The sequence below is a fragment of the Aedes aegypti genome, chromosome 1, assembly GCF_002204515.2.
Source record: "Aedes aegypti strain LVP_AGWG chromosome 1, AaegL5.0 Primary Assembly, whole genome shotgun sequence".
Taxonomy (NCBI): domain Eukaryota; kingdom Metazoa; phylum Arthropoda; class Insecta; order Diptera; family Culicidae; genus Aedes; species Aedes aegypti.
In genome coordinates this window covers 201933593-201951738 of record NC_035107.1, presented here as the reverse complement: position 1 = coordinate 201951738, position 18146 = coordinate 201933593, and the positions used below count along the sequence as shown (strand labels likewise).

The window sequence follows — 18146 nt, the reverse complement described above, 5'->3', positions numbered from 1 at the left end:
CATTGCTCCCACATTTGGTTCGCTGGTACATCGTTTGGGAAAGGTGGAATATGCTCCCATCGCATGTTGCCAGTACATTTAGAAGGTCCTGCGATTTCAGTCGCGCTGCTCCAAGTATGATCGCGCTCGTCCACACTGACGTCGTCAAGGGGTTGTCTTGAATTAAACTTCTCCACCAACTGATTCAAAGAATGTTTGAGCTCCTTGATTTCTCTCAGATAACTCCGATTCTCCTCTCGCATAGCCGCTGCATTTTGGTCATGTTGTTTGCCTCCCTCTGACTCTTGCTGTATTCCGGTGTGACCATCGAATGCGACCTCCAAATTGCTATCCGACGAGAGATACCTATCGTCATCCTTATCCAGACCACTATTCGTCTCGCGCGGAAGCCATCCGCCATCGGAATCATCCGAATCACTGTGGAATTCGGGTGCCCGTACATATTTACCGTCACTCGACATTTTCGGTATTTTGATTCCAAGCACACGAAAATTTTACCTGTTGAAGACCAGAGATAAATATTTTCCATTATAAATACTGTTTCTGTGAATATAATACTGATTTTTGTTTATGATAATTTTCAGTGCTTTTAAGCAGTTATTCCAAGCTATTTTTTTTATATATATTTGGCAAAGTTCCATGTCTAGTTGGCAGTCATCTCGAACCGTTCTATTTGCTTTCAAAAGCGAATCCTGCGGTCATCTCGAGCCGCTACCAGTATTCCAATATTTATTTCGCGGTCATCTCGAACCGCTTTATCCAATTTTAAACCAGAATCCTGCGGTCATCTCGAGCCGCCACCAGAATTTCAATGTTTATGTTCCAATTCCAAATTAAGTTCGCGGTCATCTCGAACCGCTTTATCCAATTTTGAAACCAAATCCTGCGGTCATCTCCAGCCGCTTCCAGAATTTTAATATTCATAGTTAAAATCCAATCAAGTTCGCTACCAGAATTCCAATATTTATTTTGCGGTCATCTCGAACCGCTTTATCCTATTTTAAACCAGAATCCTGCGGTCATCTCGAGCCGCCACCAGAATTTTAATGTTTATGTTCCAATTCCAAATTAAGTTGGCGGTCATCTCGAACCGCTTTATCCAATTTTAAACCAAAATCCCGCGGTCATCTCGAGCCGCCACCAGAAATTCAATATTTATAGTCAAATTCCAAATTAAGTTTGCAGTCATCTCGAATCGCTCCGTCGATTTTAAAACCATAATACCGCGGTCATTTCGAGCCGCCAGCAGAATTTTAATATTTGTGGGCAAATTCCCAGTTTAATTCACGGTCATCTCGAAGCACGAACATTTGCCAGAGTACCTGTAGCGACTACCATGTAAACGATTAACTTTGACTAGGCACAATGAAGTCCGATGCTGCATTTGAATCAATATTACGAAAATAATTCACTTATACACTTTCGAAGTAAAATCTATATCAAAGTCACCGAACGCTGTGAACTATTCTGGCGAGTATTGCACGTAAACGATGTTATATAATATTGGCACATTAAATTTCATCTAATTTCTTCAATCATTATTTCAGCAGCCATTTTGGTTCACAATAAAACACAGGTACAGCGGCCATTTTGATTTTTAGCTTGCACTATTCTGAGATGAAGCTCACTTTAACCAACACAAATTTTGGGATTTTCGTTAACGCGATGGGTGATTCCTCAAAGTTAAAGGGATAATTGATTACCATTTAGTTGCTGCTGAAATTTCAGCAGCCTGGCAGGATCGCCAATGTACAATTTTCGGGTCTAAGAAACTAAGGAATCACCCAACGCGCTGTACTTCGTATGATGGGGTCTTACCTCGTTCACTGCCAAACACTGAAAGCCGCTGTGCATGGCCTTGCATGAACGTGTATGCAAGTATTCCGATGGTAACTCACCAAGGATATGCAAGCGAGGTAGAGCGCGTTACGAGCCGTTACCGGCAGTGTTGTCGACTCAATTATGTTGTACCACACACCAGGTAACCAATAAGCCGTATATTGAGCCAAAATGTTGATTTTCGGCTGATATAATGCTAATAAGCCGTTAAATAGCACTATATAAGCCGTATATGGGGGATTGGGCCCGATATACGGCTTGTGGTTACCTGGGTTTATTGCACGAATACTCTACGGAACGCGATTATCTAAACCAGGACAAAACATAATCACAATCCCAATTAAAATCACTTATATTTGCAATTTTATCAAAATTTAATCTTTACGCAGCTGATTAATGACTTCGAAAGCTAACGCTTCGTAGATTTTTTTGCATGAGGTTGTTTTTTTTTCACGATTGTCAAACGAAAACTATCTACTGAGAGCTATAGCCCAAATTTGGGTTATCCCTCGGAAGAGTCAAAAGCAGTTGATTTGTGGCCCGTGCAAAAGAATCAAAATGGGAATACGCCATCACTCTTGTTTATAGGCACTCCATATCCCATAAACCCACGCTTTTCAAACTCGGTTTTTGCGGCACCTCAGTTTTTTCTCGTTTATTGTGCATCCAGATAAAAATCAGACCTACAGCTTTGCTCAATTTCCTCTTCTTTATCAACGAATTTATTGTAACGCACGATAAACTCATTGTGGCATGCATGAACAATCTATGTTCAAACTATCGTTGAAAAGAAATTTTTTCTGTTTTATATCATATCGGTCATTCGGTGATCTATCGGATCATATGCTTGCTAACAACAGGCATAGAGTAAGGTGGGGCAAAAGTTCGACCTCAGTGGTATAATCAAAGTTTCCAGGAAAACAATAGCAGTTAAAACAAAACAAATACCATACAGTGAATCTTCAACATATTGGCTATAATTTTGCTGAACAAACTTGTGTCAAAATATTTACCCATTTTTAGTTATAACAGTTTCAAAATTGATTGTCTTAAACGAACTTTTGCCCCACCGGTGGGGCAAGAGTTCGAATGTAGTGTGGGGCAAAAGTTCGCTGGCTAAAACACAAAATATCGATCCTTTTATGACAGGCATACTTTACACCAGCCATAAACTTATGTTTGCAGAAAAATACACACTAAATTTTCATCAAAAAATTGCCCAAAACCGGGTTCATTGTAAAATACTCAAAAATAGCAGTTTTTCGCAAAACTAAGTGGAATTGTAACATTTTGGTGAGAGTTTTCACACGATCAGACAAATTTGACTAAATTTGAAGATAATATGTGGATTGTAGGCAATTTGAAAATTTACCTGTGATTTTATACATGGGTCGAACTTTTGTCCCGCTGATTCGAACTTTTGCCCCACTATGGGCCAAAAATTGTGTTCAAGTATTTATGCAAAAACTAATACACCTCTAAGCAACCTTATGATAAGCATAGAAACGCCCTTACATAAAATATTGAAAAAGATTTTATCTTCAATTGGTTCCATGCAACGAAAGTTTGACCAAAAATTACAATATTCACGTCGAAAAACAACAAATCGCCATAACTTTTCCAAATCTCAATCGATTTTTATGATATTTGGAGTGAAAGTCTCTTACTTGAATAGCATTTGAACCACCATGACATTTATAAGATTTATTTTGAATTGAGCTAGAAATCTTAAAAAGAAACTCTTACCCCACTCGAACTTTTGCCCCACTTTACTCTATTGATACACTTTCAGTTCATCTCTGTCCGGTAGCACGTGATTCATATCCCCAAAAGTACAAAATTTATCATCATATATGAAAAGCAAACTGTTGCACCTTAAGCACCGCCAACACATTTTTAATCGGAACACTGAGGATAGTGGTCGTAAGACTGTCATAAGATTTGCTTATGGAATTACGACACAAGAAAAATCTTTAAAATTCATAAGACCATCGTATGATTTTTGGCAGATGTTGTTTCCATAATACACCTCGTAGGAATTTTGTAAGAAGATATTATGAACCAGCATTAACATGATAAAAAAAATCAATAGATAGTCTTATGAATTACGTTCTAATCCATTCTTGGTTCTATAAGTCTGTCTTGTGTAATTTGAGCTTTGGATTATACATTTCAAAAAATAAATTACACTAATCCGCGTTTGAAACCAATTTGCGAAAATCAAGTTTTCATCCATTATGTCAAGCCGCATTTTATTTAAACACTTTACTGTAATCATAAGAATCGAGTTGCGATACGACAAAGTGGTTGAAGATTCGATTTTTGCGAGTTGGCTAACCTATTTTTAACTCAAAGCAGTACGTATATCATAGCCGCGAAAAAAATATATAGAAATGTTGTGAAGAACGCTTCAATGGATCATTAAAATAACCAAAACGGCCGCTATGGAAAGCATAGATAGCGCCACCGTAGCCTTGTGTGTTTGACAGAACAGCAATGCTGTCACAATGTTAAATCCCATATACAGTGGCGCCTTTGTTTTAATGCGGTGAGCACTGAAAAAAAATACATTCAATGATCCATTGGTGCAGATTCGCGTTAGGGGCGTTCCTCGAATAACGAAGGGATTAATGGATGAGGGGGGCTCAGGGTCATACATTTTTTTTTATTTTTCATACAAAAATGTTACTGTTTTGATCCAATTCCACAATCTACACTGAGCTAACTCTTATAGTGAACACTATATGTTACGCATATATTTTTGCACTATTGGATTTGCATATAGTATTAGCTTGAGGGCGGAAGAGGTAACTTCAAGTTATATGCAGCGCATATGATGAGGTGCTGGAAGGAGCATGATAGTATTGTATGCCAACCATTTAATATCTGCAGATGAAAGGTGTGTACAGATTTTATATGAAAACGCAATATATTCATATGAAGCCCGGCGGACTGATTATATGTAAATACAATTTGTTTTATTAATATAACAAATAATTCGAATGTATGTTTCAAATATTAATAACAATGTGTTGTACTGTTTGTGCATATTCAAGTTTTATTATTTTTATATCAATATTCACACCAATTGTGTGTGCATATATAATCTATATAAATAAAAATGGAGTGATGTTTGTATGTCACGAAATGGCTTACAAACGGGTCAGCGCATTTGAATGATAATTGTTCCGTTTTGTTCCTCAAGGGTTCCGACGTGTTCATATGTATAAAAATCCCAGGATATTCACCGGAAAGGTAGGGAAAACGAGAGGGAATGGAACTGTCATTTTGTATAGGACGATCCATAGCGTTTTTCTACAGCCTACTTGATGGCAAGACGAAGTTTGCCGGGACCACTAGTTATATAATAAAAAGCATGTTTTGCCACGGGGCCTTCCTTAGCCGAGTGGTTAGAGTCCGCGGCTACAAAGCAAAGCAATGCGATTCCCGGTCGGTCCAGGATCTTTCGTAATGGAAATTTCCACACGATATACGAATGCAAAAATGACAACTTTGGCAAAGAAAGTTCTCAGTTAATAACTGTGGATGTACTCATTAGAACACTAAGCTGAGAAACAGGTTCTGCCCTAGTGAGGAAGCAATGCCAAGAAGAAGATGTTTTGCCATAGCTTGGCATGGGAGACACTTTCGCTGATATGGTATATCTCTTCCAAGGAAACCAGTGTGATGTTCAATTGACTTTGCCGACCGGAAGAAAAATCTCGAATCTATCGTGGAGGAATAAAATGTGTTTTCTTAGAATCCCGTCTATATTACTGATAAAATATTTACCTTTGAAAATACTTCTACTGGATTTGATGTTTTACACACTTAAAGTATTTCATCGACCTCAGTAAAACTTTTCGCCGAGAACCCAACAGCTGAGAATTCGGTAATTTTCAATGCCGAATCTCGGTACTTATTTTACCAAGATTTCGGCAATCCAATTTTTTTCCGAGATCTCGGCGAACGTTACCGAGATTCGGTAAACGTTTACCGAGATCTCGGTAAAACTTTCACCGAGAATCGTCAAATAATTACCGAGATGTCAGCTGTTGGGTTCTCGGCGAAAACGTTTAAGTGTGTATGTCGTTTGTACTTGTCTTACAGTTTAGAAAAAGGTACGAATCTAGAAAATAGATGTCTAAATATTAATTGTCTCAAAATTACTTGTGTTTTAGCATTTTAATGATTTAATCACCTTTTAAAAGATGTCAAGAATGTATAACACAACTTTACGTACAAACGCTCCATTTTTTCTACTGACATCTCGATCATATTTTTTACAGCGCATACCAGCATATAACATTTAACGAGACAGCCTATTTGGAAAATTTAAATGCGAAGCATATACCAGGTAAATGCTTGCAGCATATGATACATGTATGAACCCAGCATCTTCAATGTTTATTTGACCCTTGTTGTATTCTAATAGCTTAACGAATGATGAGTATGGGAGTGCTTTAGGAATGCACGTGTAGCGCAGAAACTATAGCTTATATGAAATTTCTGATAGAATAACCTGTTCAATTTATTTCAGTGTAATCGAAAGAAAGTGTTAGTCACAGCCTAAGACAAGACGTGTCAGGTCAAAGTATAAGAACGACCAATTGCCTGCCAAAAAAGACCATTTCTCATTGGTCGTTTTGGCAAAGGCCTACTTTCACACAAGGTGTGTGCATTTTACTCTGTAGCAAGGGGTGGATCACTTGTTCGGTGCACATCTAATGTACATCGATTTGCATTAAATGCATTTTTTTCGACATATGCATCAACTTAGCCCTGGCTCGTAGTATCATAGTAACGTGTCATTGTTTGTTGTGGATGTTTGAAAATTGTTATATTCTACACTGATTCTTTTTCAACTAATCCCAAATTTCATTTGTTTCAGATAAACAAGTTAGATTATAGTTGTGTAACTATTAAACGATAAAATATATTAAGATGAAGATTTATCGAAGCCAAACCTAAAGAACCAGACAAACGTTTGTGCTGAAAATTTAACTCACTGGACACCACATGGGAGAGAAAAACCGATAATATTTTTTTAGCATCATAATTTTTAAGGACTACAATAACGATCTACAGATATGTTGGATGTACTGTGAAAAATATATGATTGATTGCTGGTATGCATTGTCCCACCTAATCAAGCACGGAGAAAAAAGAATGGTAAACACAACAAAATTTTAGGTTGTTTCAACCAAATTTACGTATTAAAATTTACACAAACAAATTTACACTTTACTTTAACAAACCGTCATGTTCAAAACAAACTAGAAATGTAGGTAATTTTTTATATTGATTTGAACTTTGTTTCAACAAATATATGTTAACAACAAACAAAATATTGGTTGTTTGATTTTGACAGCTGAAAAAATCTAGGTAAATTCAAACAAATCCTTATATTTGTTTCAACCAAATTTTAGTTTGATTCAAACTAAACGGTTGTTTGAAATAAATAAGGATACGTTTGAATCAACTATGGATCTTGTTTGATTTAACTAATAAGATGGTTGAAATTAAATGAGGTTTTGTATTACCTCTGGAGCATTTCATGTTTTATTTGTATACAATAAAACTGTCGATAATCACAAAACTGGCCTATTTATTTAAAAAAAATCTATAGACCAATTATGCGGTCACCGACAGAGAAGCCCGTACTCATATGTTTGCATAAGATTGATTTATTTAATTTTGTATCACATTAAATTTTGTTCTACAGCGTACAATTTATATACAGTATTGGACAAAACATTTGCAACTTTTTTGATTTTTCATACAAAATGGGAAACTTTTGAGGTATAGATATGTGTTATTTTTGAACAGATTTTAATGAAATTTTCAAAGTTCTTCAGAAATAACTTGAATTTCAACATGTTTTTATAGTGATTTTTTAATCATCAGCTTAAAGGCAATAACGGTTTGGCTATAGTAAATATTTTTACAAATTCAAATAATAACAACAATAAATAAAATAAATTAAGGACTATTTTCATGATAGCAAAGTTGTCGTTTTGATGAGATAAACAAGTTTACTAAAGATAGTTTTTGTATAGGTTTTTCACATTTCGAGATACAGTGCCCGTTCAGTTTAGGTAACATCCCAAAAAAAACATGTACCGTAAAACCGGGTAACTTTGATAATATTTTTACCCATAATTTATCCATCTTTTTTACCACGAGTAATGAGTTAATAAATTTAATAACCATGCGGATTGGATTACCGAACAGCTCAATATAAGCGTCAATTTCCATATAATGTTAAACGCTTAGAGGTATGCAATATTTTTAATATTCCAACAACGTTTGATTTATGTTGAACTCAAATCTAAACGTAAATAATCGATATCTTTTCAGATATATCATTTTATACCAATTCATACAGACATATAATGGTGTTTGTCATGCACTTTCGTGGGTGATTTTTTCTATAAATTCTTTTATTTTATGCACAACATCTAATCTATTTAATTATCTCTATCTCAATTAACATTCTCCAATCAAGTTCCAACTGCAATAATGCCAAACAGTAGTTTTTGTTGTCGATTTTCATATGTTTACACACCCATTATCAATGTTAGCCAAACATCGAATAAAGACTTTTGATTATATTAAAAATTAACGGTCGATTCAAAATGAATCGTTATTCAATCTTCCATCTGTAATCGATTATTGAGATATCAATACTTGTTTTAAAACAATCAAAGTTATCCCGTTTTACGGTAGCTAAAATCGAACGGTTGTTTTTACAAAAACTTTTATCAACGTTATAGTGACCAAGTACCAAGTAATAAATTTACCTATTTTGAACATGGTGAGCTCCACAAAGGCCCACAGAAATGTTGAGATTCACAGGATTGGTGACTGATCCATGATTCCTTTTTTGTACATGCATTTAGGTTGTCCCAAAGGAAAATTGAGTTGTATTGAGTAATGAATAACGAATGAAATTAATTATATTATGTCTAAAGATTCAGTTACAAGAAAAACTTTGAGACAATAAAAAAATGTTGCTAAAACCGAATGGTTTTTGTCCAAATCGAATCGTAGCAAAATCGAACCGTGTCAAACCCGAACCGTGCCAAAATCGAACGGGCACTGTAAATCATTTACATTTTTTCTTCAAAAAAATCCCTAGGTTGTAAAAATTACTCAAATATATGTGTTAAAATTCAAGTTATGCCTGACGTTCTGTAAAGTTTTCATTCAAATCTGTCCATAAATAACTGAGCCTCAGCCTACCAAATTTTATATGTAAAATCTAAAAAGTTGCAAATGTAATGTCCAATACTGTACATACTATAACTAGTTAACAAAGTCTATTCACGTATTGTAATAGTTACACAGTCGCATATACATAGTTCCATCAACATCATGTAAATTAATGCGCTCTGACTCACATGTTTCAATGTTGTCTACTAAAACAGTTGTTGTTTGTGTATTTAGCTCGTAGGACTGCAAATGTTCGTTAAATTTAACAAATTTAAATTTGTCACATAGGATAAGTATTCTATTATCATTGTTAAGGAAAATTTCTATTATTTTGAAAATATTAGCTGTTTCCTTCCGAATAGTAATAAAAACCGATCCTCTGTTATACAAAGTTTCACACTTCACAAAATGTTTCAAAAATCTGACCGATTCTCGATTAATATTGTACAAATCGAAATCAATACACTGATGATGTTCTGGTTTGAATCGGTTTATATATACCTGACTTTTATCGTATGTAAATTTAGGAAAAACGAAGTTATTGTTTAGGCAATTATACGCAAATTTGAAGTTAGCTTTAATGGCTATGGAAGAGCACATATTAATACGATTGCTGTTAATTTTACAATATGCTTTAGGTTCTCGATGCTTAGCCTCAAATCTCATAGACCAATGTGACCTAAGAGCTCCACCTTTTAAAATTGCGGTGGGATAGTGCACTAAGTTGTGGTGCTTTGGCTTGAGAGTGTCTTTGAACAATTTCACATATTGGTGATGATGATAATCAATTAAAGATCTCAATTCTTTCACTAAAGCATAAGGCACTTCTCTTAACAGAGTAATATGTACGATTTTTACTAAAGCACATGCTAGTTGCCAAACTTCATCAAATTCTGGTATTAAAGGACCTACAAGTAAAGGAAGGAACGTAATCAATGTTTTCATTTCACTGGCAGTGCACTTCAATTTTTTTAGTTTTATATGATATTCTTGGATGTCATGAATAATGTTATCAGAGTGTTGACTTCCATAAATGAAAGCATTTTTTCTCTCGTTGAAGCTACTGACGTTAAAGTAATGTTTGATATAAATAAAATAGTATAACATGTGTTGAAGATCATAAATTGCTACCCCTTCAAAGATATCGTGCATAATATCGAAAACAAAGTTGTGTGTGACGTGGTATGATGGAATTTTGTTGAAGCAACTAGGAGATTTGATGCCTGTTTCTGAGACTGTCGCCAATTGAACATCATGTTCATAACTAGTTATCGTACGAAAAACATCCGGGTATTCTTTTGTGTCTACCTCCGTCTGAGTTCTTCTTCTTTTGCACACTCTGCAGAAAAAGTTAGCTCTGAAGCTTTCAACGTAATCTAGAATCCCATTCACACCTAAGTTGTCACCAAGTACAAATCCAAGAACAAAAAACACCTTTTGGTCCTGGTCACCTATTCTTACTGTGATGCCTTCAACCTCTAAATCTACCAACAAATCGATCAATTTGGATAGTGTTTTATCGTTGTTCATTTTTTTCCTATCCTGGCTTTTAATGAATCCTACGCTTAAAATATTGTTCAATTTTCCTTGTAGGTAAGCTGGCATACATGGTATATTCAAATAAACGGCGCAAATGGAAGTTGCTTTGGAATGACAAGAGGATGTGTCACTTGTAGTGAAATCGTCGAAATAGATATTTATGGGAATCACGGTTCTGCAACACATGCTTGCAGTTCTCTCCTGCCAAATCGAACCATCAATAAGCGAGCGGATCAGTCCATCACTCGATAGCTTCAAGCTGTTAATAATCATGTCGAATACACCATCTCTTTCTAAATACGTTCGTAGCATAAACTTAACAGGCATTAGCGCACCTTGAATTAGCTCATCTCCCTATAAAAAATGAAAGAGAAATATAGAATTTTATACAACTACAATTTTGGGTTCATGTTCTACTACCTACCTTGTAGCGCGGATCGGATAATGGCAGAGGTTCCTCACTTATATGGAAAAAGGTCGGGTCTTCGTATAAACCATCTCGTTTCAGCTGCTGTATACATTTGTACTCTGAGGTACAATCATAACTATCAAGCATAGTGTCAAGAGCCTGTCTACACTCAATAGTCATGGCTCCAGTCATTTGTAGATCTTTGATTACTGAGCTCAGAGGGCCAACGATGTTCTGTTTGATGTCATTATTTATTTCAAAAGCCACTTTTCTTGCCAATCCATTTTCACTCAGCCACTTTAATGTCATATTCATACTTAATCGGTTTGCGTTAATAGCTGGTAGTTGCGCGGTATCAGTACAGATGACGAATTGATTCTCGGTTTCAATTTTATTTTGATCATTTTCTCTGGGGCTGCTTTGATCTTCCACATCAGTAGTAGGTTTTTCAATTTTTGTAACAGGGCGCTCTGGTGTGGTTTTATTTTTTTCTTTACAAGATAACGTATGTTTTCGAAGGCTTGTGATCGATGTTAGAATGCGGCCACATTTTTGGATACACATGTATCCATTCAGTGGCTCGTGCATTCGTTGAACGTGACAATAATACTTATCGATCGAAATGCCCTCCCAGTGACAGTCTGATGATGGACAGTTGAACATCTTTAACTTCTCGAACTGATCACATTACTGATCGAAAGTATTTTTGCGCGACAAGAGGATTCTACCGGAAACTCGTAGATGACGTGATTGATGAGATTCCATGATCCGGCACATTCCGCAGCAAATGGTAGGCTGTAGGTTTTGTAGAATTTATAGCAGATGTCCAGCGCTTTCAGAAAGGTAGGAAACTGGTAGAATGCGTCACCGAAGGATACTATAAAGGTGTTCAACTTTGATAGGTCTGGTCCAACAACGATCACCAGTGGACATTGTGGCATTCCTCTAGTCTCAGAACGTGAAGTGTGGTGAGCTTTAACTTTTGACTGTAGATCGATTATGCTCTGTACCCAGTAGACAAAGCTGTTACGATTTTCAATGTAACTGGGTTTCCACTTTCCTTTGTCCGACAGGGTCAGTACAGCACAGGGTAAGATGTATGGCAGCAACATTGAATACACCGCATCCCGGCAATCTTTAACAAAAGAATACAACAGAGTTAGATTGTCAGTCAATTGAATATTGAACTATTTACCTTCACTTAGTTCACCTTCCAGTTGATTAAGAATAGTTTTGCCGCTTTTATCGCTCACATCGGCAACGAGAATAGGCTTGAGCGATTCGATGAAAGAATTCCATTTTTGGAATAATGCGGAGCTTTTGGTCGGGAACTTTGTATCGAAATCAATTTGTCCCAGTTGGTATCCGTCGGGACTGCGCAGTGTCGGAAATAAATCCAAAATCGAACCACACGTTCGTTTTTTCCAATTTTGAAATCTCGTACAATCGAATTACGCTCGTTAATGCCCACTTTTGCATTACTGCTGGCCATTCGTCTTCATGATGCCTGATCCATGTTTTCGTTTGTTGGTATTCAACCCCTGAAAATACGTTGTCAATTAGATAGATTAGATAGACAATTGTAATTGAAATGACTTACATTCAGCTTCAGAAGGCGAACATAACGGTGTAATATTTTCACTATCGTTAGACTTTCGCTGTGAGACTTTCGGAATAGTATAATTGCAGTTTCGGTCATAAAGGCAACCTTTTGGCAAACGGCCTATTCTAGTCTTTTTCCCGCCGACAAACGAAAAAGTTGGCTGGTACCAAGACTCCTGAAAATAAAACATGGATTCAAACTATTAGGCATTTTGAAATGGAAAGGAGCCCTACATTAATTACGTAAAATAATTGTCCATTGACCCAGTAAATAACAGTTTCCGTAATAACATGTAAATTTGAATATGTCACCTTCAAAATCTCAAAAAATCCCATCTACCAAAAATCCTTACGTAATTAATGAATGGCTAAGTATCGATAAGTTTTTGCTGGAGTAAATCGACCAATCGTGGACTTCTAGCTATTTCACTGCAGAGTATGCCTGGAAAGTTTTAAACGGTTGGATCAAGATGAAATAGTATTTCGAATGTTATGTCAATATATGTAACGAGGATTTTTAAAGACAAAAATGTGTTTAGGTTGTAACTAAATGGTTCAGTTTCATTGATAGTGAACATTAGCTATTTTAACGGATCTACTATTGGTAAATTTACTCTTTATGGTATGATAAATGAATGGATTTTCACCTTTGATTCTGATGGAAAAAGTTCGTTCAGCTCGGATGCTCGACTCAGAAGCTCATTATGTGAGAGTTTGCCAAAAACATCTTTAAATTCGTCTACGACAATATGAGTTATGATTTTCTTTTGTAATTTTGTGAGAATTTTTGATGAGATGTAGTTCGCGAGGATTTGCTTTCCTTTGGCCGAGTTTTGAATGAGGAATCGTGCTGAATAGTTTTCTCGATCCATAGCTCGATTCATAATCTCTGGATGATGTTTACTCTGAATTACATTTTGAACGGATTTCAGCGGAGAGGATACGGGAGGAAGGTTCTAAAATAATATGGTATTATTGTATCGAAACTTTTCAGTTGAATGTGAAATAACTGCCTACCTGTGATTTTCGCCATACATTCAATCCATGGATAACTTTTGTCCTATCTCCAAGATACGGTTCACAAAGAAGTTCCTCAATTTCTTGTCTTTCAATAACTCGGAGAGATTCCAAATCATATCCATTTGCTATATCGATAAATTACTTTAAATATCATTTTAGACATTATTGCAAAGTAAATCTTACCAAGAAACTTGTTTATTACGTCTATCGAGACCCGGAATGATTGCAGTAGTTGTACGACAGCAATGCTTTCAACACTTACTTCTTCGTACGATATTTCTGCCTCTTCGTTATCATCGTCTTCGTGGGCCATTGGGTCCGATCCCTCCGAAGCAATTTTTTCGGGCTCTATTTCTTTTTCGGGATTCTCGGGATTCATAGTTGCTCGAAATCAAGAGTTAATGCACCCTATTTCCAAAAATTAAAACATATGAAAAATTGTTTTTAAACTTGGAGGCTCTTTGTGAAGTGGGTAATATGGTATCGGTCATTCCATAACAAAAAATATTGCAAACTAGACGACATAAATGAACTTCAGCTACTTCTTATGAAATACAGGGCTTATAGCGACTGACTGCTTTGAAAATATAAACATTAGAGACTTCATGTCTGAAAAATGAGTCCAGACAAGAACCAATAAGAAACCAGGAGATGATACTATTCAAGTGTTTGTTTTATTTATTCCGACCACACATTTCTCTAATCATGTTTTTAACAGTGTTTGGAATTTCGTCGTGACATTACGACAAGAATGACTGCTTGTAATACTGTATGTTTTTTTTCATGATTTTCTCCAGGAATTTCATCAGGAACTAATTCAGGTATTTTGAATGATTCATGTAGATATTTATTGGAAGATTTCTGCAGGAGTTCATACAGTGATTTTACGAACTTTTAAAGAAATTCCTCCAATTTCGTTTAAGATATGCATAAGAGTTCAATCAGCTTTGTTCTCCAAAGATCATCCCAGAAATCATCTCAGAAAAAGCTTTACGAATTTTTTCAGATAATTTTCCAAATATTCGTACAGAAATTTCCCAAGGAAGCCCAAAAGTGCTTCAGGAATTGATCCATTGATAATTTTATTTATTTTCCTACGAATGCGTCCAAAAATAATTTCGGAACAAATTTTTTGGGAGTTAAATTATTAAATGTTACAAAATATCACTTACAAATGACACGGATTTCTTATAAATTCTTACAACATTTTTGCTCATGATTTCTTCAAGATTTAATCAAAAAGAAGCTGTAAGAAATTCAGAAATTATCTAAAGCATTCCTTTACAAAAAAATCAAATATTTATATGTCAAAAATGTCTCTATTTAGAAAATTATCAAGGAATTTATTGAAAAACTTTGGAAGAAATTTCTGAAAAACGGCAGGGCTGGTAGCGACTGAGTGCATTGATAATAGGAACTTCAGTCTTATGCTTGCAAATATAGATCGATAAGAAACCAAACAGGAACAAACAAGAAACCGAATGTGAACCAATACTATGTAGAATATACAGGAACCTCTAACACAAAAATAATCAAAACTGGAATGAGGAGATAAAAGTTTCTATTTTTTTTTTTCAGAAAATCCGACCAGACATTTTTGTATGAGTTTATTTTTTGTAATTACAAGTATTACAGCTCATATCAATGTTCTTCAAAGGCCTTCTTAAGAAATTCATCCATGAAATTTGTTCAAGATATCTTCAAGACCTTAAATCTGGAATTTTCTAAGGATAACCCCAGAAATTACTCTACAGACTCTACCATAAACTTCTTCAGGAATTCGTCCAAAGAATTTTTCACAAATATTTGAAGAAAACTCTGGAGTTCATCCAGTGATTCTTCAGTGTCTTAAAGATTTCAATCAAGAATTTCTATAAGGATACATGTAAAAATTTCTTCAGAAATTCCTCCTATGCTTTCTTCACAAAGTCTAGCAGAATTTTTCCAGATATTCACCACATAATTTCTCGTAGAATTTAATCAGGATTTTTCAAGGGCATTATAAAAATAATAAAACATTTAAGAAGAAATCCCTAAGAAACCTAAAAGTATCGCTATTACAATTATAATAATCGAAGAAACTTCCTGATGATCTCTCGCGATGATCCCTGAAAAACTCCCTAACTTCTGAAGGAAGTCTTGCAGGTTTTATTAGATGAACTTGTAGGATGGTTTAATAAAAAATCATTTGAATCCTTCGATGAAATCCTGCACGGTTTTCTGGATGTAGATGCACTAGGGAAATTACTCGAGAAATTATTGGAAGAACTGCAGTAGTAATTAATGAAGAAATGCATCTAGTTACTTGTTGAGGAGTTACCTCTGACCCAATTTACTGAGAAAATCAATAAAAAAAAATTTTGATAGATTTCTTTAAATAACCCTGTCGGAATGTATCGAGCAATTTCAGGAAGAAACTCCTTATGTTGTTTTAAAGAAATCTATAACATTAACTGGAAAAAATAAATGAAAACAGAATGGGCATATAAACTCCTGAACGGACTCTTATTAAGTTTCCTGAAAAATACTAAAACGATTTTTTTTTTAAATAATCTGAAATATATCTTTTTTTTAGATTCTCTTGGGAAACTCCGGTACAAACTGGAGAAATTGGTTGAACCTCAATTGTAGAAAAAGCTAGAAGAAAATCTGGGACAATATCTGGGAAATTTATTAGAGTATTTCCCGTTAAAATTTGCAAACAAATTAACGTTGGAGAGCTAAAGAATTTTTCTTAGAAAATTACTTTCAGCATCCCTTGAGAAATCGCTGGAAGAATCTCTGGACAATTGGGAGAATCCCTCTGGATGAAATCCCTAGATATATTGCGAGAGAGATCCCTGAAGAAGTTCCTGAAAGTATTCTAGAAGAAATGTTTCGCACCAGGATTCATTCACAAGGAGAAAAAGGAAAATAAAGTGACTTCAGACTTCGAGACTTACATTAAACTAGGGATCAAGCCCTTAACTAGAGAGCTACTACCAGCCCTGCAAATGTACAAAATACGATAAATCGAATGCAGTTCACACGAATCCAACAAAATTGGGAAAATGGTACTTGAAATCAAATTGTGCATAAGCAAAACAACATTGTCATTACGGAAAACATTATACCGCTACTCCTAACCTAAACAATAACAATCTCGAATCGCGGTAGTATTTTCGGCACATAATTTTGTAATCCAGTAATACTGGTAATACTTTTCTTCTTACCTTGTGTGTAGTATGTAATTCCGATGATGTACTTGAAGTTTTGCTGTAATTTAATAGTAGAAACTGCCTCGATGCAGTTGGATTTTTTCACTCACGGACCGACGATTTCAACGAGTTGGAGAATTGAACACAGAGTGTCGAACAAAACAAAACAAAACATAATTAAAAAAAACCGACATCGCGGTTGACAGCGTTATGAACAAACTAGACAACTAGTTTGTTTTGAACTATCTTTAAGGTTGGTATTCATCCAACCAAAAAATCAGTTTATTTGTACCGAAAGTTTTAATTTGATTCAACCTAAGATTACAGTTTATCTTTTTCAAAACAAACTGTTTTCTTCAATATAATTTTTGTTAAATACAAACTAGTTTTTGGTTGAATATAGCAACGTTCTTAGTTTGAAACAACTAAGATTCAATTAAAAACAAATGTTTATTTTAGGTGAAAATTACCCAAAAAAAAAGTTTGCTTCAACCAATACAGCAAGGTTGAAACAAATAATTTTCCATTTGAAAACAACCATTTTCGTAGTTTGAATTTCAACCAAATTTTTAGTTGTTTCAAACTAGCTTCATTTGTCTCCGTGAGATTAATCAGAACCCTTGAAACTTCCTTCCCGAGGAACTTACAGCTTTTGACTTATTGGTAGGAAATAAAATCCGCATCGATTCTCAAATCAAAGTCAAAACATAACATTATTTGTTTCAATAACTTGTTTTATTTCTTGTAATGTTGGTTGGAGATCTTGGGGACAAGAAAGGAACGATAAGCGCTTAAGGTTGATACTCTCCTCCGTCCAGTCTCTCTGCCAGAATTAATGTTTCTTTATCGGAACTTTGAATCACTGCAACGTTTGGATTAGATCAAGAGAGGTAAAGGAGCCCCTATTGGTGTATGGGCCGTCGAATACCAGACCTTGCCCTGAAGACCACAACTCTAAAAACAACGCCTTTGGGTACTCTGCCACTGCTCGGTCCAACTTACAGTTTTACAGGAGATAACGGTGATGGATTTGTACTTGAGTTTAGGTCATTAGTGGATAGAGGATTAGGATAATATCTATTCCACATAGGAGAGTGAAGTCCAAAATGACAATATCCGATGCTCCACTGAATCCGAGGAGTGTGAGCAGCAACTTCGAAGGGTCCATTCCACAGCTGGGCAAAAGTATTAGGGTTTTGCAGGCCTGGATCAGATGTCAGTCAGAGTGAAAGCTGACCAAGGCCGGTTACGACAGGGAGTGGTAAATTTGTTGGGTGAACAGCAGCTTTTCTTGATATTTTTAAAAAATGAGTTTGACAATCCGA

At 35.4% G+C, this 18146-nt stretch overlaps 2 protein-coding genes across 3 annotated transcripts; both read right to left on the bottom strand.

Moving 5' to 3' along the window:
• Window positions 1-12421, bottom strand: LOC110681485. Of its 2 annotated transcripts, XM_021857255.1 has the most exons (4): window positions 12198-12421; window positions 11018-12137; window positions 10929-10947; window positions 1-498 (listed from the first exon to the last, which is right to left on the bottom strand). In XM_021857255.1, the coding sequence occupies exons 2-4, from the start codon at window positions 11663-11665 to the stop codon at window positions 215-217; spliced, it is 951 nt and encodes a 316-aa protein (XP_021712947.1). In that variant the 5' UTR covers window positions 11666-12137; window positions 12198-12421; the 3' UTR covers window positions 1-214. The 2 variants fall into 2 exon arrangements, with proteins under 2 accessions (XP_021712947.1, XP_021712946.1); XM_021857254.1 differs by lacking the exon at window positions 1-498 and having other exon boundaries at window positions 9090-10947.
• LOC110674309 lies at window positions 11668-17383 on the bottom strand. Its single transcript, XM_021838595.1, has 8 exons — window positions 16837-17383; window positions 13808-14032; window positions 13622-13749; window positions 13252-13560; window positions 12603-12780; window positions 12378-12543; window positions 12198-12319; window positions 11668-12137 (listed from the first exon to the last, which is right to left on the bottom strand). Exons 2-8 carry the CDS (start codon window positions 14001-14003, stop codon window positions 11668-11670), a joined length of 1569 nt encoding a protein of 522 aa, XP_021694287.1. The 5' UTR covers window positions 14004-14032; window positions 16837-17383.
• Between the last annotated feature and the right edge of the window lie 763 nt (window positions 17384-18146).

Excerpts from the sequence above, each read along its gene's own strand:
- LOC110681485 (XM_021857254.1), bottom strand. The coding sequence starts at position 11,665 with ATGTTCAACTGTCCATCATCAGACTGTCACTGGGAGGGCATTTCGATC. Across the intron at positions 10,948-11,017 it reads TATCCGATCCGCGCTACAAG|GGAGATGAGCTAATTCAAGG; the intron begins GTAGGTAGTAGA and ends CATTTTTTATAG.
- LOC110674309 (XM_021838595.1), bottom strand. The coding sequence starts at position 14,003 with ATGAATCCCGAGAATCCCGAAAAAGAAATAGAGCCCGAAAAAATTGCT. Across the intron at positions 13,561-13,621 it reads ATGTATGGCGAAAATCACAG|AACCTTCCTCCCGTATCCTC; the intron begins GTAGGCAGTTAT and ends ATATTATTTTAG. Across the intron at positions 12,544-12,602 it reads TTCGCCTTCTGAAGCTGAAT|GGGTTGAATACCAACAAACG; the intron begins GTAAGTCATTTC and ends ACGTATTTTCAG.